This window comes from Tupaia chinensis, unplaced genomic scaffold (genome assembly GCF_000334495.1).
Source record: "Tupaia chinensis unplaced genomic scaffold, TupChi_1.0 Scaffold000276_2, whole genome shotgun sequence".
Taxonomy (NCBI): Eukaryota; Metazoa; Chordata; class Mammalia; order Scandentia; family Tupaiidae; genus Tupaia; species Tupaia belangeri.
In genome coordinates, this window is record NW_006159759.1 from 2,536,133 (window position 1) to 2,561,688 (window position 25,556).

A 25,556-nucleotide genomic window follows, 5' to 3' on the forward strand; every position below is an offset into this window, starting at 1 on the left:
TATTTAGCTGGAGACTTAATGATCATCACAGTTACAGAAGCAGTGCTCTTAAAACTATGACATCTTGAGACCAGCTTGGTGTAATGGCTATGTTGCTAGTCTCCCATGTAGTCGACCTGGACCCGGTGGCTTAAACTCACCCTGGGTGCGTGTGTGTGCGTGTCCAAGATCCTGAGAGGAGAATGGAGGAGAAGGGATTGCGGCATGGCCATCCCCCAGGGGGTGATTTCTCACTTTCTGTCTCTCTGTCTCTGTCTTTCTGGAGAGCACACATTCCCTATAGTGAAAACCTCTTAAAAAAAAAAAAAACCCAAAACCTAAACAAACAAAAACCCCATGACATCTATATGATAGCCTATTCTACATCTCTTATTTAGTATAAAGAATAATGTATATATTTAACTTTTATTTTTTACTCAGTCATATATTTTGGGTGATTTCATGGTGTATTCAAAGCATGCTTCACATGACAGGAGTTGTCTTGCACATCAAGATAGCCATTGCATTTTGCTTAAGGATGGAATTTTCAGTGAGATAAATACATGCCAATATGCACAGCCCATGACAGGAAATTGATACAAGACTTTACTGGCTCAGTTAACTGAATTTATTGAGATGAACCTGATGGTGCTTCACAGTTTATTCCAATGACAGTAAACTGGCAGAGGACACAATTATATCAAGTCTATCAACATTCCAATTTGACCCCGAGAAAGTAGAGACAGTCAAATGCTCTCAATTACCTTTAGAATGCATCATCAAATTGTAATTGAACAAGGTAGACTAAATAACCAGAATATAATTGGGTATTTCAGTCAATGGATAATAAGCTAGGATCATCCATTGAATAAATGTAGACCATTTTCCTGGTCACATATACTATGAAGAACAATGGTTTCACTCTTTAAAGATAAGGGAAATGGAAATTCTTTCTAGAATTAAGAATGTTACAATATCTACAGTTTACTGAATAGCATTCTTCTATTTGAAATCTTACTTTATTCTCCTGTTGAAACTGACAAGTTAAATATTATTCACTATTTTTTTTTAAATCAAATTCACAGACTAAATACAAATGAGGTAAAATGGCTTGCCCATTGTTATCAAGCTAGGACCACGGCAAGATAACATGGAGGCCTGGGTTAGTTTTCTAATGCTTCACTGTACTGGTTGGGCAAACAGATTGCTATATCAGTCATTTTAAATCATTTGAGTCATTTTTAAGGTAGGCTATAGAGATTCAACTAATGTTTACACATTTACTAAATACCAGCTATGAACCAGGTCCAGTGTTAAAACACTCTGATAGTCCAAAGACCTTACTTTTTCAAATGCAACACAATCCAGCAGACCTTTTCTTTACTCACTTTTATTTTGAATTTATGCCCTTTTACTTTCTCACTCCACTGCCTATGTAACCTGAGATATAATCCTTTTTTTTTTTTTTAAAGAGGTTTTTGCTGTAGGGCATGGGCGCTTGCCAGAAAGACAGAGAGAGACAGAGAGACAGAAAGTGAGAAATCACCCCGTGGAGGAATGGCCATGCCGCAATCCCTTCTCCTTCATTCTCCCCTCAGGATTTTGGGCACACACGCACACACGCCTGGCATGAGTTTAAGCTACTGGGTCTGGGACTCAAACCAGGGTCGACTACGCGGAAGTCCAGTGACAGCCATTACAACTGCTGGTCCTTATAATCCTTTTACCTCTGCAAGGCCTAATCACTTTGACACTTGTACATGTTATTTTCTATTTTAACTTTTTTTTTTTCTGACTAGAAACTATTTTATCTTCTGTCTCCATCAGATCTACAAGTTTCCAAAGGCAAAATCTTCTAATGTATCTATTAATAACAGAGAGACTGCATGTATTCATGACTGCCAATCTTATAAATGTTATGTATAAAATTAGATTTTTACCCTACATACTAAGCAATAATGTCTACATATTTTAGTTTTAAAAAATGAAAAAAGAGATATTTATTTGAAAGGATTTTTATCAAGAGTGAGTCACTTCCCCTCCCCCCTTCTTGTCATTAACAGATATCATCTGGCAGTTTTTTTTTTTTCTCCCTACTCTTTCACCTTAATTGCTGTAACTCATTAGAGAGCTAATTGTCTTTGTAATTCCAAATTAAAGAGTACTTAGTGAAATGGAGACATTACCTTTGCCAGGTGTTGGGGAGGACAAAATCTGATATACAGTAAAAGTCAGCAAAAGTTTCTTCTAATTTCTGCTAGTCCTTTCTTTCTTCATTCTGCATGGATTTTTTTATTGTTCGGTGAAGGATAATGCAGAGACTGGGCTGTGTGATATTTGGCGTTACAAAAAACCAAGAAAATAATTAAGAATTGAGTATTTTGGGATATAGGCTGAAATAAAACAAAATTTAGGAATAGAGACTAATGCAGACTTACAATTTTCCTTTGTCTTCCCTGGAGACGTGATTGGTCATTGGGCTGATATGCGGTGGAATTTCTTGGAGCCTGATTGTTGCTGACCACATTTGGATTGTTGAAAATGGGCCAAACAGTATGTACATGCTCTAAAATCTATGAATTCCAGGCTTCACCTGAGAACAAACCACTACTCAATACTCAAAAGACATGCTAAAATAATCTAGATGGCAGAAAAGAATTTATTCAGGAAAACAAAAGATCAGGGATAAGATGGTGTTGGCAATGGGTTAGACTGTGTTTCTACAAGTAAATGCAAGTGAATAAGCAGGATGGTTTTCCCAAACAGTTCAAACAAACAAATGAACAAACATATACGAGGTACTTCTAATATTTCGCCTAAATGTTATTGATGAGTTTAAGAGCATCCCTCTTTATAGTGAGAGGTCATTTTTTGGTGGTTGTTTTTTGATGCTTGGTATAATTTATCTATAAGCAATAGAAAAAACAATGCAAAGGGCTGAAAGAACTATAGCAATTAGAGTGATGATGGTCAGGTAAATTTTAAAGCACCTAGGAATTTTGTCCTTGCCTCATAATTGTTGTGACTGTAAGAAAGTTTAGAATGAGAAGAAGTAGAGCTCATGTAGAGGTCTATTATTTATGTGGTGCTTGATATGCCTGAAGGGATTATTTTCTATCCAAACCTAGGGCATCTAGATAAGAATTCTCATAAGATCCCTTAAGAAAACAGTCATTCAGATTTGATGTGTTTAGATGATTGGCAAGGCATGGGAGTGGGCGGTCAGAGGAAGTCAGACGTGTCAGTTATGGTTAGTGGTCATTACCCCAAGGTATGAGATAGGAAGTGGTGACCGGTTATGCTGTCTCGTATTCCTGTTGTCACAAATTAGGAACTTCAGAGTATGAGAAAATGTGAGGTTGTTCTTAGAGGTATACGGGAAGAAAAATGTGTTGTATTTGCTAGCTGATGTAGAATATCTTCTGTTTTTTTTCTTGGTTTAGCAAATGAGCACAGTTTCTTAAGAATCAGTTGGTGTATCATCTCTTTGATAAAAAATCTCTGATTTTTAAGTGAACCTTGCCACTTGTCTCTTACATCACTCCTTTCTATCTCTCTCTGCTGCCACTTCCTCCCTGTCTTATTCTTCCTCTTCTTTCCTTCCACAATTATGTGTTATTTTTCAGGAACTATAAAGTGTCAGGCACAAAGTAGTCTAAGGGATACAATAATGAATGAAATGTTAGCAGTTTGGCCATTGGCACTGGAAGGCAGTATAATAATGAAAAAATGCCACCTTGGAAGTCAGTCTGCCTGGGCTCTTCTCACTATTCTTCCTGTTAGAGTGACATCCAGCAAGGTCCTAAACTTCTGTGCGTCTTAGTTTCCTCACCTACAAATTGAAACTAAAAATAGTACCCCTCTCCTATCTTTTTTATATGATCTGCTAAATGGACAAAATAAGCTAATGCATATAGAATCTTTTGCACAGTGTCTGGAATACAGGAAGAACTTCATAAATGTTAGCTGTTTTTTATTGTTATTAATAGAGTTATGGTCAGAGAGTAATGAATACTGCTTGTATAGCTGTATCCACACTCCATATTATATTGTAAAATAACATGTTCCTCCATAACATAAGGTGTGCGTAGTTAGCTAGTTCTTAACCTAGTGCCTGCCACAGACCTTGAGTTCTCTGTTTGATGAATAAATACTGACTGAATGAGTGAAGGATGGAGTTAAACAACCTAATGGTATACAACTAATAAGAACTTGTGAGGATGTAACCTGGTCTGACTTAAAAATTTCTAGTTTTCTTACAACTCTACACTGACTCTCATGTATTACTGCTCACATGTCTCATCAGGTGCGATTTGGCTATTACACTTGTCCTTCCACTGAATATGCCCTCGCCAAGGTCATCCACTATTTCCAAGTTGCTCAAGTCAGTGGGGTACACTGTTTCTTCTTTCTCATGCTTTTGATGCTGTTGCCTTCTCACTCCATTCTGTAATTCTCTGCTCACTCTGTCCCTCTGACTCAGTTTACTTGGGTTTCCTCTTTGTAGCTTTCTGTCCTTGGCACCTATTCACACTCTCCTTTGGAAATTTGTTCTCTTCAACAGGAATGTTTCCCAGGATTCTATCCCAGCATGTCCTCATTTTTTTTTTAAACATGGTATCTCTATAATTTCATTCTCTCTAGATATTAATATATTAATGTACATCAATATAGTGCTCAAATCTATATATTAGATTCAGTGTTTCTCTTCTCAGCTCCATAGCCACAAACATATTTTCTTTCTAGATATTTCTCTCCAGAGAACCTTAAATACTATATTTGTTTAATGTTGTTCCTTTATCACCAATCCAGTTCTTTCTGTATCTTCCTGATTATATGAACATGATCATGAATGATCTTAATTTTATGATCATTCTTCATTGGAGTGGGCGCAAAATACATGATCTAAATACAGACAATTTGGGGAGTGAAGAGGACTTATAGTAACTTTGCACTTTGAGAATAACCTGGAGCTAACTTGGTCTAACCAGAATGCATGGTCCCCTTCCATTTGACCACTCAATTAAGCATTGCAACTGGTATTCATCTTTGCCTTCTCTTTCTCATATCTCATAGCCAGTAGGCCACCACATTCTCTAGATCCCGTCTCCTGTCTAATCTTTAAATTTAACAGGCATTCAAAAAGTTCATGGAAAATGTGTGCTTGAAAAAAATCTATGAATAGATTTCTACTTTTTGCACCAAAAAACACTCAGACTTTAATTCCATTTTTTTTTCCACAAGCACATGTTATATTCTCTCACATGTATCCTTTTTTTATGTCTGTTATTACCAGACCCTTATTTCTTGTCAGGGTTGTTATAGTGTCCTTTTGTTCTACTTGGCAAGCCAGTGGTCTCACTCTCCTCTAAAACATTCTCTGCAGTTTCCTGAATGATTTCCTTAAAGGTGCATTCTGATCAGGTCCATTTTCTGCTTTGGTCCTTTGATGGCTATCCATGTTGTCCATAGAGCATAAAGTTAAGCTAGTATATCTCTAGTGTGAAGTTAAGTTCCTTCCTAGGGTATCAGAAAGCTCTTATACCAAATCCCATCTCAGCACTTCTCTCTCTCTTACTCTCTGGGGTTAAAAGATAACCGTATACATCAAGAATTTACCCCAACAGGTTTACATACTCTGAAGCAAAAGTATTTTTATATTAGGATGCTTCTGACATTTAGTATTGTCTTTGGTCTTTAAATCCCATTGTACCACCAGCTTTGCTTTTTATAACTACTGTCTTTTTTTCTTTTATTGGAGACTCATTTGAGTCCCAGTCATTGCTCTGTCTTATGAAGGCTTGTGCATTCTCCAATTATAATGAGCTTATTGCATATTAGATCAAAGTGAGAAGTAAAAACTGTATATGTTCTGTCTTCCCAAGATAATCGTGTTAAGTACTTGGGCATTTTAAAACTTGGAAACTTCTGAAGGGGTCAGATGCTAAAAGTAGATATTTATATCAACTTAGAATCTACATGGGTCACAAAGTTAGTGCTGTGAGAAGTGTGAAGATACATACATTAATACTTCTTTAATTCTCACATCAATGAACAATAACATATCAGGCATATATTGTTTTTACTGAGCGTTAGTTTTCCTGTGCATTTGGGAAAGTGATAGTGCATGCATCTTTCAAAGGGCAAAAGCAGAAAATTCTCCAATTTTCTTCTCATGACAATCACCGAAAAAGAGAGCTTGAAGAGAGTTTGCAGAGTATATAATCAAAGGTTTCCAAATTAGTCTCCACTATGGTAAAATCTGATGTCTTTAGATTATTTTCAACTTTTGAAAACAAACAAACAGAGCACTTCACAACCAGCCAAAAGGTAAAGGCCCTTTGATGTCAGCTGGATATAAACTGTCTGGTATCATCCACCTTCTGATGATAGGAGGCTTTATGTGGCATTTAAAAAGAAAATATACATTAGTGAGTACTTCAACATAATAAACAAAATCTTTTAAAACATATGGCTCTGGGGTAAGATAATAAAGGAGATGTGTTTGTGTGTAAAAAGCTGATAAAGCCACTGATGTTGACTCTGATACTTTAATTTTGTAGATATGGAAACTTTAGATAGACTGTGCTGTGATTCATCCCCTCCTTTTGCTAAAATCCTGCTGTTTCTATAGACTAATACATAATTTAATAGCTGTCAAGGGCTGCCTTCATGTGTACGTGTCTCATGCAGTTGCACAGGGCACTGAGCGTTGAAGGATCCTGTGCTTAGATTAATGTTTTATTGTTGCTCTCTTGAAATTCTTAATAACTTTAGTGGGGCACAGTGTAAAATGAATAGGGAGTGCATATTCATTTTGCATTGGGTGTCTATGGTTCCATTGCTATGTTGATGTTTTCTCCTAGAATCTCATTATTTACCCTACCAGATGGAAAGATACTCAGGGGGGACTTCAGTGCTTCTCATCCCACTTCCAAAGATGCCTCTTCCATTAGTGGGCTGAAGGATGTAGCGTCTCACTGAGGCCTGAGATCTCAGGTTTTTTATCATTCTGTGTGCTCACCTCCTTGTCTGATATGGAGCAGGTGCTGAATAAATGGGCAAATGAACAAATGAACAGTCAATTATAACTAAATACTTGATTGATTTCATTGACAAAACAGTCAAACTGATCTGGCTCTGGTTTTGCATTGAAAAGTGACTTAATAGGTTGGGTGAGATTACACATAAAGTATTCAAGGAAAAAAAAATTCCTAGAAAGAATAAATGGAACTGAACTGACTGGAAAGGTAAAAGAAGTTAGACTGAAAGACAGGTTGAATTCTGCGCCAGGAATAAGAAGTGGTGGAGTAGACATTGGAGGTAGATGGTTGAAAGCGGTTAGATGTCTCTCAACAAGTTACATCCTGAGGTATAGTTCTTCTTTTCAAATTCAGCTAAATACATGTGGGATTCATTCTGTTAACTGTAATCCCAGAAATTAAAATTGTTCAAGTTTGAGGCGAATCTGAATATTCACAAGGAACCAACAAACTATTGGTTCTTTCTGACTCTTCTCTAATTTCCTTGATTACTGTTTTGCATTAAGTGGCAGATTAATAGAAATACAGTAGATATATGAAAGGTGAATATTTTATTCCTGCCTCTGCCTCTGAGCAGAATAGAAAGAATTCATGCTCTGGCTCCCAGTTACCCACACTTAGCTAAGTACATTTTATCCTTTTAATCATGACAGTATCCTATCCTTATATTTGCTTTGAGAAACATATTTTTTTTTTTAGAGATATTTTTGCTATAGGGTGCATGCACTCACTGGAGAGACAGAGACAGAGGACAGAAAGCAAGGAGAAATTACTCCCGAGGGCCTGGCCACACCACAATCCCTTCTCCTTCATTCTCATCTTGGGATTTTGGTCATGCATACACATGCACCCAGTGTGAGTTTTAAGCCACTAAGTCCAGGACTCAAACTGTGGTTGACTATGTGGGAGTCCAGTGATGTGGTTTTGCATTGAAAAGTGACTTAATAGGTTGGGTGAGATTACACATAAAGTATTCAAGGAAAAAAAAATTCCTAGAAAGAATAAATGGAACTGAACTGACTGGAAAGGTAAAAGAAGTTAGACTGAAAGACAGGTTGAATTCTGCGCCAGGAATAAGAAGTGGTGGAGTAGACATTTGAGGTAGATGGTTGAAAGCGGTTAGATGTCTCTCAACAAGTTACATCCTGAGGTATAGTTCTTCTTTTCAAATTCAGCTAAATACATGTGGGATTCATTCTGTTAACTGTAATCCCAGAAATTAAAATTGTTCAAGTTTGAGGCGAATCTGAATATTCACAAGGAACCAACAAACTATTGGTTCTTTCTGACTCTTCTCTAATTTCCTTGATTACTGTTTTGCATTAAGTGGCAGATTAATAGAAATACAGTAGATATATGAAAGGTGAATATTTTATTCCTGCCTCTGCCTCTGAGCAGAATAGAAAGAATTCATGCTCTGGCTCCCAGTTACCCACACTTAGCTAAGTACATTTTATCCTTTTAATCATGACAGTATCCTATCCTTATATTTGCTTTGAGAAACATATTTTTTTTTTTAGAGATATTTTTGCTATAGGGTGCATGCACTCACTGGAGAGACAGAGACAGAGGACAGAAAGCAAGGAGAAATTACTCCCGAGGGCCTGGCCACACCACAATCCCTTCTCCTTCATTCTCATCTTGGGATTTTGGTCATGCATACACATGCACCCAGTGTGAGTTTTAAGCCACTAAGTCCAGGACTCAAACTGTGGTTGACTATGTGGGAGTCCAGTGATGTAACCATTATGCCATCTGCTGGTCTCCAATATGATTTTCAATTCTCCAGGTCTGGGACTCGAACCACAATCAGCCATGTGGGTGTCCAGTGACATAACCACTACGCCATCTGCTGGCCCACAACATTGATTTTTATCAAATGAAATAACAAAAAACTACTGTTCATTTCTTCAGAGTTTTGTGCTTGATCACTTCTTTTGAATTGGAGTATTAGTTCTTTACAAATTGTGTGGCACCCTCAGTGAGATTATCTCCTAGTAGACTGTCTCCTTTGCCTTAGACAGCATAATGAAGTTCTATCCATCTTGCACAAGCTTCCCTATGGCACAGTCTAGGTTTTTTATTCTCTTTTGTTATAACGAACTTAAATAAGTGACTACAATTGTGCATAGATGTTCAGGTGTGGTTTTAATTTTCTTTTGTATTCCAGGAAAATAATTTCTTCTAACATATTCATTACTCCTATTATGGTTCTCCGGATTATACATGGTGCTGTGATAATGCTGATTCACTGAATATTAAATTTGTGAGGACAAGTGATTTTATGCTTCAGATGATTATTTATGGAAATTTCAAGTTTTGGAGAATGATGATAATGGTGGCACAGGGGTGAATAATAGCACTGACATTCACAAGCAAAATAAAGCAAAAGTGCACATTTGAGGAAAAGCTAGCTTTTAAAATGGTGAATGAGGAGAGTGGCGAAGAGCTGAACTAGTCAGGAACACCAAGATTTCAAACAGGCATGGGGCCATACAACTGAGCTCCAGTTTAATGTTCCCGTGGCCCAGGTGAAATTCTGTAGGATTTGGTAAAGTGCACAGAAGAGTTTTATAGACTACCCTTAATGGTAAAGAAGACAATAAAAAAGTAACTTCTATCAATCTAGAAGAATACAGATTTCTCCTCCCTAAACATTCACTGAAACAGAATCATGAGATCATATTTCTTGCCACCGAAGTATGTTCCTTGGGATTCACATTGAACACAGTGAACTGCTGTGAATCCAATGATGAACTCTACCAAACAATGGAATTGTCTGAAATTGTCTTCACTTTGTCCCCATCTTTCTGAAACACACATTCAGATAACTCTGTTTTAAGGATTCTGCTGTAAAAACTGTAGCCATCATGGGAACCAGCAGTTAGCGTAATGGCTATGTTGCTGGACTCCCACATAGTTGACCGCGGTTTGCATCCCAGACCCGGTGACTTATAATTCATGCTGGGCGCATGTGCGTGCATGCCCAAGATCCCGAGAGGAGAATGGAGGAGAAGGGATTGCGGCGTGACCATCCCCCCTGGGGGGTGATTTCTTGCTTTCTGTCTCTCTGTCTCTCTCTGTCTGTCTGGCAAGCACATGTGCCCTATAGCGAAAAAACCTCTCCAAAAAAAAAAAAAATTGTAGCCATCATTAGAAAAGCACAGTCTATAATGACTAATGTAGGTCTCATGATCTGCACTGTGAGAATGCCCTTAGGGACCAGCAGGTGGCATGGTGATTAAGGTATTGGACTCCTACATGGCAGACTGAGGTTTGAGTCCTGGACTCAGTGGCTTTAAACTCAGCCCAGCACATGTGCCTGCATGCCCAAAATCTGCAAAGGAGAATGGAGGAGAGATTGTGACATGGCCATCCTCCCCGAGGGATGATTTCTCACTTTCTCTTTCTCCATCTCTCTCTATCTCTCTAGCAAGTCCATGTACAGAATAGCAAAAATCTCTCCAAACAACAACAAAAAGAATGCCCTTAGTTTACAAATCAATGACTGGAGGACTGGGAGAGAGAAATCTTGCAGAGTAAAACTATTTGAATTTTATGTACAAGCCAATATTATAAAAAACAATTCTTAAACATTAAAGTTCCCTTAATCACTGAAAGCTGTTAACTAATCAATAAATAAATAACAGAAATAATAATTAAAAAACCAGAATCCTTAGTTCATTTTTAAAAAATCCAACTAAGACCACCCAAGCTATATTTACTCCTCTTCCGAAAAGTGATGTAAATGTACAATAGAAAATGAAATTGGCGACTTGATCAAACTCACTTCAAGTGAGAGCTGCAGCTGAATGTTACATGAATATCAGACAATAACAACCTGTTTGAAATTACTATTGGGTATAATTCCAAAATTTATGCATTTTTCATCTCTTAGGCATAATGCCAAAGGCTAAAAGAGCAGAACATGAAAAAGCCAGACCTGAATTATGTTCTAAACTCTGTTGAGTTTAATTTTACTTACAAAGCAGAATGTTAGTTTGCCACTTAACTTTGCCCCCTTATCTTTCTGTAAAAGCACTTGGCTTCTTGTTATCAGCCACTAAATTGGTGGTATTCATTTGGAAAGCGCTCATTTTAGGAACATCATTCAAAATTACTAGGCAAGTACACACAAGAAATACACATAATCTACACCAGACCATAGCAAGGAAAGCAAGTGATTGTCTATATATTGGACTTCAGTGTGGGGTGTGCAGTTCTAAGAGCTGTGTAACTTGAGAATGCACAGAGGGAAATTTTTAGCTAAATGAAATGCACTGTTTTGAAAGGATGAGTCATTTAAAAAGTTTACTTCATAATAACATAATATAGCTGCACATTTTTGACATACATATGGAGAAAAGATGAAATAGCTTTCTGAACAAAAACGGCACACGAAAATGAACAAGCTGCTGCTTGCCCAGCGACACATGTCCTTTAAAACAACATTTGACTTAAAACTGAAGATGGATGCACTACCAAAAACCCAGAAACATTCGATGATATACATAACTAAGGCAAAGAGATGACAGAGCTTACTATTTCACTTAGGCTTACTCTTAAAGATTTCTGTAGTCTTAAGGAATTCTTAAAAACTATAATCGTGAAACACTACAGATGAATAAAAGACCAGTTAACCTAGAATGTAAATTTCTTGTTATAGATTATAAAATCTGAATCTGTAGAGAACATGCAAAAGGTCTGAGCATACAGAACTCATGCCACATAAAATGTAATTATATTAGATAAAAAAGAAGAGGTATAAGGTGGGACACTGATTGGGTTGTAGTTCTGGTCTTGGATGGTGAGTTTATGGTGTGTTCACTAAGTTGTGGACCTGGATAGTGAGAAGTTGTGAAAATGTCTGTAGGCATATAGTACATCCACAAAATGCTATAGCTAAGGAAGGACACGAGAAAGGGCAAGAGGGCAGAAGGGAGAAAATGCATGCTAGGATATGCTTTTCTCATACTGCAGAATATGGTATTAAAGGAAATGGATGCTCCAGTCATTTGCTTAATTCAAATAAGATAAAACTTCATAGGATGGCAGAATGTGGCGGCCTGGCTCATAATTAGAAACTAGAAACCACTTAACTGTCATTTATGCGAAGAAAGACTGTGTGTTGACATTTTCAGACTTAAAAAAAAATCCCTGTCACTTAACAATTGCAAATGTCACCATCTTACACATGCAGTTTTCCTGTTTTTGGAAAGCAGAATTTAGAAGTTACTGGAGGAAAAAAAGATGTCTGGGCTTCCTCTAGCTTTTCATTTTAAAAACACATGTACACACAAACAAACTGTATCTCTGTGGTCGAGGGTCTCAGTATTTCTTCTGTTTGGAGTTTGTGCTTGGCATTAAGTTGGTTAAACATTTAGTGACCACTTATTACTAAAGGTGTTTTGGACCTTCAAGGTGGCTCTGTGCGTGTTGCCTGTTGCTAAGGAGCAGTTTTCCATGTAATCTTTTCAAAGACAAAAGGTTAAGCAAAAATGACATATATTTAAAAATTGAAAGTAAAATGCACAGTACTGATGTGCTCAAAGTCCATGCATTTAAATTCCTTTGTATGATAATTTATGGTGATCATGTCTTCAGACTGCGCTATTAGCATACTCACCCCTAACAAGAAGTTCTGCCTCATCTGACACACTGTCTGCTGTGGTCTGTACCCTGCAGCCATATCTCCCAGCATGCATCAGAAGGATGTTCCTGATCATTAAATCTGCAGAGGATGCTTGCTGAAAGAGGGATGAAGTGCCAGTTTAAAATGTTGCAAATCTGCCTAGTTCAAGGTGGTTTAAGGGGGAACTTTGCATATTCAAAGGGCCCATTTCTTGGCCTTAACAATTTATATGACAACAATTCAGAAAGCAAACATGCCCTATTCTAAGGAACACATGGAAGTTATGTTTTTTTAACAATTGCTAATAAAGGGCTTGAACATTCAATATTGCATATAATGTTACCAGCGAAGATATTTAAGAAATATTTAAAAATGCACAAACAAATCCATATCTTTAAAAACATAGGAAAAATAATCAGTGAGCAAAACTTTTTGTTTTGCTGTTTAGAGACAAGGCTATTTTGGGGGCAAGAATATTGTATTGAATGGAATAGCTAGTTGTTGGGAAATTAATTATGAGAAGACACCAGTCAAAAGATTATCTCATGTGGCTTTATTGAGTAGTTCCTTTTGTAAGCTCTGGGAGTAACAGAAAGAAACAGTGCTTGGGTGAAAGATTGCGGGTCCCACAGCCATGTGTCTTTACTTAACAAAGATGTATTCCTCCCATAACCACCACCATCAGGAAGCAGGGTGAGCCTGAATCTTGGTTAATCAATGCAGTTACAAAACACAAAGGAGGCTCAAAACACCTGATTCTTGTTGGAAGCAAGATGATTTGAACACAGTTGAAGAATAACCACAGTCAAGGAAATCAATAAATACCAGGGAGCATATCTCTTGGATGTATTAGTTCATGAAATCAGTGATAATCCCATGCTTTAAAATGACTGGTACGAACCTTTCATTACTAAATGTTGATTTTCATTTATTCTGTCAGGACGACGGATCTCTTTCATTGTGACCATGTAAAGATCTGATATTTACAATGAAAAATCAGGCATTTGTTTTCAGGTAATAACATATCAAATATCCAGTAATCCCTTCAATTTCCATGTTTCGATCAAAGAATAACTGACTGGAATGAGGGAAAAGGCATGCGGCTTGCAATGACATTTTCAAGGAACTCAAAGATTTTCCCAATAATAATTGAGCACATGAAAGAATAGTTAATGAAAGCCATAGAGAAGCAACCCAGATTATATTTTTATCTTTTGATGAAATGAAAGCCTATTAGCTTCAAAAAATAGTGCATTTGTCTTTAAAAAGCTTTATCCCAATGATTATTTAAGACTTGCTGTTTTATTTTGAAATAGACCAGTGCATTTTTATTGGGTTGTCGGGAAAATCTTGATGCATTTTTGCATAGAAAAACAGGAAAATATGTCATGGCTATACTGACGGTCGAGGGTCTCAGTATTTCTTCTGTTTGGAGTTTGTGCTTGGCATTAAGTTGGTTAAACATTTAGTGACCACTTATTACTAAAGGTGTTTTGGACCTTCAAGGTGGCTCTGTGCGTGTTGCCTGTTGCTAAGGAGCAGTTTTCCATGTAATCTTTTCAAAGACAAAAGGTTAAGCAAAAATGACATATATTTAAAAATTGAAAGTAAAATGCACAGTACTGATGTGCTCAAAGTCCATGCATTTAAATTCCTTTGTATGATAATTTATGGTGATCATGTCTTCAGACTGCGCTATTAGCATACTCACCCCTAACAAGAAGTTCTGCCTCATCTGACACACTGTCTGCTGTGGTCTGTACCCTGCAGCCATATCTCCCAGCATGCATCAGAAGGATGTTCCTGATCATTAAATCTGCAGAGGATGCTTGCTGAAAGAGGGATGAAGTGCCAGTTTAAAATGTTGCAAATCTGCCTAGTTCAAGGTGGTTTAAGGGGGAACTTTGCATATTCAAAGGGCCCATTTCTTGGCCTTAACAATTTATATGACAACAATTCAGAAAGCAAACATGCCCTATTCTAAGGAACACATGGAAGTTATGTTTTTTTAACAATTGCTAATAAAGGGCTTGAACATTCAATATTGCATATAATGTTACCAGCGAAGATATTTAAGAAATATTTAAAAATGCACAAACAAATCCATATCTTTAAAAACATAGGAAAAATAATCAGTGAGCAAAACTTTTTGTTTTGCTGTTTAGAGACAAGGCTATTTTGGGGGCAAGAATATTGTATTGAATGGAATAGCTAGTTGTTGGGAAATTAATTATGAGAAGACACCAGTCAAAAGATTATCTCATGTGGCTTTATTGAGTAGTTCCTTTTGTAAGCTCTGGGAGTAACAGAAAGAAACAGTGCTTGGGTGAAAGATTGCGGGTCCCACAGCCATGTGTCTTTACTTAACAAAGATGTATTCCTCCCATAACCACCACCATCAGGAAGCAGGGTGAGCCTGAATCTTGGTTAATCAATGCAGTTACAAAACACAAAGGAGGCTCAAAACACCTGATTCTTGTTGGAAGCAAGATGATTTGAACACAGTTGAAGAATAACCACAGTCAAGGAAATCAATAAATACCAGGGAGCATATCTCTTGGATGTATTAGTTCATGAAATCAGTGATAATCCCATGCTTTAAAATGACTGGTACGAACCTTTCATTACTAAATGTTGATTTTCATTTATTCTGTCAGGACGACGGATCTCTTTCATTGTGACCATGTAAAGATCTGATATTTACAATGAAAAATCAGGCATTTGTTTTCAGGTAATAACATATCAAATATCCAGTAATCCCTTCAATTTCCATGTTTCGATCAAAGAATAACTGACTGGAATGAGGGAAAAGGCATGCGGCTTGCAATGACATTTTCAAGGAACTCAAAGATTTTCCCAATAATAATTGAGCACATGAAAGAATAGTTAATGAAAGCCATAGAGAAGCAACCCAGATTATATTTTTATCTTTTGATGAAATGAAAGCCTATTAGCTTCAAAAAATAGTGCATTTGTCTTTAAAAAGCTTTATCCCAATGATTATTTAAGACTTGCTGTTTTATTTTGAAATAGACCAGTGCATTTTTATTGGGTTGTCGGGAAAACCTTGATGCATTTTTGCATAGAAAAACAGGAAAATATGTCATGGCTATACTGACAACCCAATATAAAAATCATGGATGTAGGATTAATTTCTAAAAATCTGGATTTTTTTTTTGTTCTTAGCATTCATAGAAAGGATGCAAAATTATTGTTTTTTTTTTTAATCAGTCAAGTGATGTATATTTCTTTCAATGAGTTACTTTACCATCTACTTCGTTTTATATTGTTTCTTTTCTCCCCTCCCCCCTTTTTGTTAATCTTATTATAGAAACTTATAAGTTTGTTAAATTTTTCTCCCATGGAATAATTGTTAAGACATGGTCTGGTTTAGTCATTTACAAGAAAATGCTTCATGGTGAGAATGCATTAAAATGTCATAACAATTATTTCAAGGAATGTGATATTTGTCCAGTGACTATTGTACACTGTTAATCTCCTTAGGATAAACTGTTACTCTTAAATTCTAGTAAAATTTATTTTCTCATTTCCACTAGACTTAGTGCTTACTATTTTAAAATGTGAAATAGGAAACTTTACGATGTTTTGATATTTTTTAGTGGAGAAACAAAGGCAAAATGTAAACGTAATTAAGCGATAATTCAGCTTCATATCAACACAGTTTAATACCTTATGAATGAGGTCTATATACTTACCACTATATGTAGTGTGAGCCTATCTTAGATTCTTTCCCTCTGGATTTCTCTTTTAACAGGGTTCTCAGTTGAATCAATTAGAAATCATGTGTACATTAAGCCCAGAATGGGGCCTGTGTCTAGTGATAAAGTCAAAATCAGGGAGGATTTAAAATTTTTCTTTCTAGAAATAACACTGTTTGAAAGGCTTTGCCTGTTTTTTTTTTTTTTTTTTTTTTTTTGTCTGTTATTTTTTGTTTGTTCTTTAACATCACAAACTGTATTGGTGGCAGTTACACAGTACAAAACTGCTGATTAGAAGCCATTTTTAGGCTCACAATTTTAAAAAAGTACTTAGTAAAGGCACATTCCTGTAATTAAATAATTGAGTAGCTCATTTTCCCACTTTTTTTCCCTCTTAAATAATTTCTTTTCTTTTTTTTCTTTTTTCTTTCTTTCTTTCTTTTTTTTTTTTTTTTTTTGTCCTAGAGAAACGTCCTAACATCTTTTTCTTTCTGTGGAATCACAGTGAAAGAAGAGTATAATAGGGTGAAGAAAAGACTTGATTAAAAATCACACAGAGATCCAAGGATTTCAGAAAGCTGTTGTAGTGATTATCTTTCCTAAGCTATACTTCACTGGGTTCCTGCAATTAATAGTGTACAGTGCTCCATGAATGGGTCAAACGTGCGTCACCATTGGTCAGGAGCAAAAGTGTCCAGCCTGTGGCTTAGCTAACCATACCAAGGCCTGACTATTGGAAAGGAGTTGATATCTTTTCATTTGGGGCTCATCCCATCTCTTATAGGTTATGTCTGCATCATATTTTCAAAATTATAAATAAGGAAGATTAAATGTAAAATGAATGGATTGTGAACACTAAACCCAAATTACCCTTTCAGTAGATTTACTGATCTTTCAAGAGAAGTAATGAGAAGAATTCACATGGGAGCCCATTACACTTAATCTCAGCCCACAGTACACAGTTCCTGAGAGAAAACCTCCACAATTTAGTGCACTTTTAATGAAATGGTTACTTACAGCAGATGCTTGCTTTCTTAAACTTAAACCTCATTATCCCTTATGAATTAACTCTCTCTTTCCTTGTTTTCTTTGACATTTGCTTTTTTCCCCCTTTGTTTTCTTCGTTCTTTGGCTTTCTTAGCAAATTGTATGATATTATTTGTTGCTTCGAAAGAACTTCCCTATAACTGGTGCTTATACCTGCCAGTGCATGTCACATCGGGGGGACTCAATAAACTCTTGTTAAGTGAATGAATAAATTACATCTTTCTAAGAAAGAGGCTGTACTTTGTGAGAGCAGCAGAATGGCTGTCCCCTTACGTTTCTTGGTCACATAGTGACATGTGAGCAATTGCTGCATTATTGTGACTTTATGGCTTTGAAATAAAACAGGAAACTGTCATTTTTCTACCCAAGTCCAGTTACTCACTAATTTCTATTTTGCCTAAATGTCCTACTCATCCAATGTAAGACAGTCAGTCAGATTCTTTAAAAGCATAGGAAGCTTGTTTAATTTTCCTAGGCAAACTTTTGCTGGTGTTGCCTTTAGGATACAATCTAGTCTCTTTATTTCAACATAGAAGACTCTTAGAGCTTGACTTTGTCTCCTGCATCCTGTCTTTGGATACCAACCCATGTTCACCCAAACAGCAGTACTTTGTATCACTCTGCTGTCAGCACAGCATTTTCTTGTGTAGCAGATGCTTTTTCTCCCTTCCTGGCCTAGAAAGATACTTCAGACACAGCTCAAATGCCTTCTTTTTTTGTAAGGCCTTTCTACTCTCTCCCTAAGCATTAGTAGTTTATGCTCCAGTGTAACTTTGCCCTTGTCCCTGAACTAGCACTTGCCATTTTTTTAGGAAATCTTAACCCAAGGTCCACTGTGGGCACTCCTAGAGATGAGCTAGGCACTGGTGCATCAACAGACACTTGATCATTAAGCAAGCTAATAAATGCATGAATGGATTCCTTCACTTCTGTGGCTATAGATACTTCTTACCCTGTTTCTTCTCTCAAAGAAATAGAAAGGAAAATAGGAAAAGACTTTGGAGGAAGACAGTGGAGAAAAAAGCACTTAAAGAGTGTATACAGGTTCAGGAAGAACACAGAATTGAGCAAATCCCCGCTCCACCAGTTATTAGATATTCAACTTGGGAAAAGTACTGTATTGCTTAGAGCTTCTCTAAGAGCTTTAATGGGATAATATGGGTAAAGCCTACGGCAGTGGGTCTGGCACACAGTAAGTCTTTGATAAATATTATCTCTTAAAGGGCACTGTAATTATACTCTTAGCCAACAGGAATATTTCTTTAATTGGTATTCATTCCCTCACCAAGCTGGTATCAATGTTTTCCATAGCTAAAGTGAGTTTTTTTGATAAGTACCTAGCTTTATTTCAGATCTAAGTGTTCTCCCATCCCCTTTCTCTCTGACAGTGCAATAGGGAACCACTGGATTCAGAGTAAGACCTGAATTCTAGCCTTAGTTCAGCCTCTTCCTAGCCCTGGTACTTGAGAGTATTACTTTGCTGGGATAAGAACACCTGCACTGTCTTTCTCATGGAGAATTATGGGAAATTGAATGAAACAAGGTACATTTGTGAACTATTGGGAGATGTTTCAGAAGTGTAAAGTGCTCTTAAAGCACTTTTTTCCAGCAGGTTATAGCAGAACATTATGATGTCATTAAGCACTTGGGAGAAGGCTTCGGAAAGAGATAATTTGATCAAGGTAACTTGGTTTTCTCATAAACAGTGGACTTATGCTGCATAACGCAGTCAGAAAGAGGCTGGGTATGACAGTTAATGTGCCCCTCCCTGTTTAGGGTTTCTTTAACTTTCTTAAGGAGCTCCCAGCAGCCCCATCTCCCCATAAACATACTTATAAACCATTCTTCTCTGTAAAGCAAAGTAATGTGGCATATAATTCCTAGGAGATATAATTTTTTAAAATTTATGTAACATAAAAGTGTATCAGTTAAGAGATATGGATTATTAGATATGATTAATGTTATTGACATAAGATCTTAGATAAAAGATTTCCAAGTAATGGTATTTCTTTTTCCCATAGGAAGTCTTTTTACCACAATAAAAAAAATATACATATACATATTTTCTTTTCTTAGTTTTTTATTAACCTATCCTAGAATAAGATTTAGACTAATGATATGGGTTTTAGAAAGTAGGTGATATCGGCCAGCCCCTGGCCTGGTAGTTAAGGGGGGGGCAGATCCAACATGGCCAACTCATGATTCAAATCCCATACATGGCAACCTGAAAAGCATGCCAGGTATGTGTGAGTATATGTCTGAAATTTGGACAGGATGGACAAATGGAAGAGAAGGGATTGTGTCATGACCATGCCCCACTGATTGGTGCTTTTTTCTTCTCCCTCTCTCTCTTTTTGATTCCATCTTTCTCTGGCAAGTGCACATACCCTCTGGCCAAAAACAAACAGATAACTAAATAAATAAAATACCTGATATTTAACTTACATGGTTAGATAATTGAACATGTTTTCTGAGACAGAAATATTGATTTCTCGTAGTGGAGAAAGTAGAAAAATTTTACTTGACAACATCAGCTATGTCCATTATGGTGAAATAGTAAATATATTTAACAATGTATTAAAGAATCCAAGTGGGTAAATATGGCTCTAACATGCCATTACTGGGATTATTAAATTTCAATTTCAACACATATTCAAATTATGACTCACTGATGAACTTAGGATGGCAAAGCATCCAAACTGCATCAGATAGTATTATAAGAAAAAAGTCATGAATTTATGGGATTAGTCCATTAGGTTGGTTGAGATAAAGATGCGATATCATAAAGCAGTTAAACCTGAATGTGTAGGATGCATTAGAATTAAATTTTACTATACTGGATTTACAAACAAAAGTGTTCAATCATACTTATTTCTTAGATGACAAAACTAGATATGTAAATAACTTTGGATAAATGACTAAATGCTGTGTGTAGCATATGAATATTCCTTTTTTTAATGAGAAGACATACAGGAATAGAGAAGATATTTAATATGTCACAGGGTGCAGTCAGGTGGCATGTTTTTGTCTTGATTCTTGACATATATCTCCTGTGGGTGCCGACTCTCATTTCTCTCCTGGAGTAAATGTGTATTCCTCTATCTGTGACTGTGCAAGTGGATTCTATATGTACATAGTATATCATTTCCATTTTAATCTAACATTGCTGAGTTAAGAGAGACCTGAGATGGGTAAGGCCACACATTGCCAGCTTCATGCTCTTTGGAGATCATTCTTACCTCTATTCTACCTGTTGGCCAAAGTTTGCCTTACATGAATATTGAGAATATTTGACTCACCCTCCTTTAATTGTTTAAGCAGTATATAACTAGATAATTAAATAGATATTAATTTTAATTTATTAATATTAATTTTTGTTGTGCTAAGCTTTTGGTATATAGAGAGTCTCTACACACAAGGAAGGCTCAGTCTAAACCAGCTTTTATGGAAGAAAACAGAGAGTGGAATAGCCTTCTTTGAACCTGCATCTGGACCTTGAAGAGATGTGTGTGTGTGGCTGGGGGTTACTTCGTTATCTTCTAACATAATCCTTAGGCTGTGTCCTGACAAAAATGCTTTCTCTTGCTCTGTGACTCAAATAGTTTTAGTCACCGTTCCAGGAGCATTAACTCATTTTTTTTGTTTTTGTTTTTGGTATTTTTAGAGAGAGAGATTTTTGCTATAGGACATCTGAGCTTGCCACTGAGACAGAGAGACAGACAGAAAGTGAGAATTTACCCCTGCTCCCCGGGAGGATGGCCACACCGCAGTCCCTTCTCTTCTTGGGATTTTGGGCACAAGTGCACAAGCACCCGGCATGAATTTTAAGCCACTAGGTCTAGGACTCAAACCCTTGTTGACTATGTGGGAGTCTGGTGATGTAACCATTGTGCCATCTGCTGTTCCCACATTAACTGTTAAATACCTATTTTGACACAACTTTCAAACTAGCTTTTCATATCTTTGTCGTTATACCCTCTCTGTCTCTAATGTTTACCCACTCAATATACAGATACATCTAGGCTAGTGCTTTAAAACTGAATGTATTTACCTTCTCAAAATCTCAAAAATTTTTTCTAGCTCCTTGTTTCCTGCAAGATGGTCCAGTTTCTTGACCTTGCACTGGATACTTGACCCAATTTATCTCTTAATTTGGTGGAAAATACACCCTCTGCATCTTTCTTCAATTGATACCCCAACGACCTTCCAAAGTCTGTTAATTTCTTACGAGAATTTAAAATTTAATTTTATTTATTGAAATTAAAAAAAAATTGTGGTAGCGCACATGTGTTCACCAGAGAGAAAGAGCACAAGAGTGAGCAAGTGAGCAAGTGAGCTACTGAGCTGCAAGGTCTGGGACTTGAACCAAGGTCAGCCATGTGGGAGTCCAGCGCCTTAACTACCGTGCTACATGCTGGCCCACATTCAAGTTTTCTCTCTTTCCTAAAGCTTTCGCTGACTACTAGGACTGGCTATAGTTTGTGGGCCTGAGAGAAAAATAAAAAACTGGGTCCCTTGTTTCAAAAGAGAAAATTTCAAAATAGCACCAGTCAACCACTTAAGCAAACGTGAAACACGTCTCAGTGTGGGGCCCAGTGCAATTCCATAGGTACAGAGAAAGCTGATCCTATTCTAATCCACGCTGATAATACTCGTAGTCTTCTGGAATATTTATGGCTATTCTACGAGATTGTCCTTTGAGATAAATATTGAAGAGTTGGCATATATTTCTTTTTAAATTCTAAAACAATTGTGTGTGTCTACTTTAATATCTACATCTTATCTTTCATGCTTCATTGACTTGAAGTTTCTTTCTCAATGTTGCTGATGAAAAAACAGACAAAGATTACATTTTTTAAGGCTTATCTTAGAAAATATGGTGACACATTTTGTATTTTATTTCTAAAGTTTGGCGTAGGTCTATTCAAATAGTATATTCCTATGTTTTCTTTACAAATATTCTTTACTATTTTTTTTTTTTGCACCTCCAATGCAAACAAAAAGCTCACGGTCACACCTGTCACCTTCAGCCTGCTGACTTTACAGCCAGTTTGTTAGTGACTAAGGAAGGAGGACTATGTCCCCAACTAAACAAATGGGTCTGGGGACCCCCCTTAAACTTCAGAGTTTAAAGGGAGATGGAAGATACCATAAATGACTCTCATCTACACCCAGAGATTGGCAGTTTTTGAAGTGTAATTAAAGACAGATCATTTTTTGAAATGAAATTGTAGATTAGAGTACTGGTTCAATGCAAAGCATTAAAGTTAGCAAAATTCTCTCTCTTTTTCTTTTTTTTTTTTTTTTGAGAGGTTTTTGCTATAGGGCGTGTGCACTAGCCAGAAAGATAGAGAGAGAGAGACAGAAAGTGAGAAATCACTCCCCACAGGAGATGGCCATGCCCCAATCCCTTCTCCTCCATTTTCATCTCGGGATCTTGGGCATGCACGCACATGAGCCTGGCATGAGTTTAAGCCACTGGGTCTGGGACTCAAACCGCAGTCGGCCACATGGGTGTCCAGTGACATAGCCATTACGCCAATTGCTGGTCCCAAAGTTAGTGAAATTCTTCTAGTCTTTGTATGATAAATCAACTTTCCCAGGAATTTACTCAATAATAATATCTTATAATCTGAATAATATTTTATAATCTGAAAAACACCTGGTTTGTAGGTTGGCTCAATGAGGCACCACTGGTAGGTGAAAAGATATTTAAAATTGTGACAATGAATATTTTTGCTTTCAGTGAATTATACCATTGTCCAGTAATGAGATAATCTTACTCTCTTGCTCTAAACCTATGATTCATAAATCACCTCTCAATAAAATGACATAAGGGTGATAGACTTAATCAGAAAAAAATTTCCATTTATGCATTCACTTGTGCTTTGTAAATAGTATTGTCATGAGCACCAGGAAAGCTCTAGAATAATCACAGTTTATAGGAGCTATGCATTTTATTTTTATGGATGTTCATAGCACAAGCACTGTTAGAGAATTGTTTGTTCGTTCATTAATCGACCATTTCTTAGGATGTCTTTTTTGTCCAGATAAGAACTGGCAAATACAAGGCATCTTTGAAACTGTGCTCTTCTCTTTTACTGATAGCAAACATGGCTGAGCTGCATCCCAACCTCTAGGTTCTCCTCAACAGAATGTTTCAATTAACTGGAGTTGACACAAAAGATAAAACTTGTTTGTGGTACCAGCAGTTGGCATAATGGCTATGTCGCTGGACTCCCATGTAGATGACTGTGGTTCGAGTCCCGGACCCAGTGGCTTAAACTCACGCCAGGTGCATGTGTATGCGTGCCCAAGAGACTGAGAGGAGAATGAAAGAGGAGGGATTGCGGCATGGCCATCCTCACTGGGAGGGGCGATTTCTCACTTTCTTTCTCTCTGTATCTCTCTGTCTTTCTGATGAGCGCACATGCCCTATAGCAAAAATCTCTCTCTCAAAAAAAAAAAAACCTGTTTGTGATGCTTTATCTACACATGCAACAGATAAAGAAAAGATAAGTGGTGCCTTTGCAAAACTCACAATGTAACATGAAAGGGAGACAACTAGTTATCATACAGTATGCTGGGTTAAAATAGGTAATAGTGTAAAAAAATTGTTGCTGAAAAATACTATTTTAGTGTTGAAAGAGAACAAACAAGTCTAGTCTAACATATTTCTCTAGCAGTCAAGAAAACTGAGGGCTAAAGTGTTTAGGTGACTCTGGGCTAGCAGGGTACATAGTAGTTTAGGCTTCAGACTCCCATACGGCTTACCTCAGTTTGAGTCCCAGACCTGGTGGCTTGAAAATCACACTGAACACATGTGCTTTTTTCCAAAATCCCAAAAAGAGAACAGAGGAGAAGGGATTGTGGCATGGCCATCCCCCTTGAAATAATAATTTCTTACTTCTCCCTCACTGTGTCTCTCTGTGTCTCTCTGGCAAGCACATGTGCCCTGTGACCAAAACCAAAAGAAACCAACAAATGATGTAGGTGACTTGTCCAAGGGCAAGGTAAGTGTCGAGTCAGTAGTGGAAACATAAATACCTGACTCTGGGTTAGACTCTTTCCATTGTGCTATGCTTTCTAGGGAACCATTCCTTGATTAGTTTAAAACTGTAGGCCCTTTGATTCACTAGCACTAGTTAAAGCAAAACAAGACATGGCTTCATTGACTATTACTGACCATGAAATTGTTACTAGAGATTAGTTCTCTAGATAAACCATGGGATTTTTCAGAAAGCTCAGGCTTTTATGACTGCTTTTCATCAGCTACATCTAGACAGTAAGTACTACAGCTCCCTTTGAAATGCAGATGGCCTTTCTAATAACATACACAGACCCATTTAGCTCATTGTCTCATGCCATCACGTCCCTTTTCTGTGACGCTTATCTAGCAGTAAGAAAACCCTCAATATGTGGCCCAGAACTGGCATGTGCAGTTTATAGTGACACAGCTTCAGTTCAAAAAGAGCTGGTCAAATCTGACTTCCTAACTTAGGTGCATAATTTAGATGAACCATGGCTTACTGATAAATTAATGTTTCTATCCTCTTTTGTTTATTCTTGTCATATTTCCAATGTATCTTTTAAGGCTGACACTATTTTATTCCACTACAGTATAGTAGCTTCCAGGGTAAACTGAGTTTCATTCAGCTTCCCCTTTTTCACACTGCAGAATATTCAGTCTAATAATCACTTGTTGGCTATGTGGAAGGTACTCAGACACCTGCTTGTGGAATTTCTAAATCTTCCTTAAAATCAGTGGAGTCCAATCAGGAAGACTATAGTAGTTCTATCTCACTCATCAGTTAGGCTCAGTCTTGACCTGGTATTGTCAAAAATCCAAAGCCTTGAGAATATAATAGACCACTCTGTGGCTCACTGATTTTTGTATGCAATTCTGAAAATCAATCTGGAATGAGGCCAATTTGTCTGTGTGCTTCCTTTACGTGTGGACCTCGTAGATACCAGTCATTTCATCATCACCTTGGGTCTCTGGCATTACAGGAGAGGGAAACTAATGATGAGTCTTACAAAACTAAAAGGGATCTGCCTGCACTATTCTGCTTCCATTTCTGTTCTTCCTTTCTCATTGGTTAATAAGCAATTTGCATATGATCGTGCCTCTCACTC

The 25,556-nt window shown here is 37.0% G+C and overlaps 1 protein-coding gene across 1 annotated transcript in view; it reads right to left on the reverse strand.

Annotated features, from left to right (window-relative positions):
• CNTN5 (contactin 5) overlaps positions 1-25,556 on the reverse strand; it is a 515,333-nt gene that overhangs the window by 95,126 nt on the left and 394,651 nt on the right. Inside the window, exon 14 of the mRNA XM_006150105.2 lies at positions 14,366-14,486. Coding sequence (XP_006150167.1) covers positions 14,366-14,486 — 121 coding nt within the window. The remainder of the gene's footprint in view (positions 1-14,365; positions 14,487-25,556) is intronic.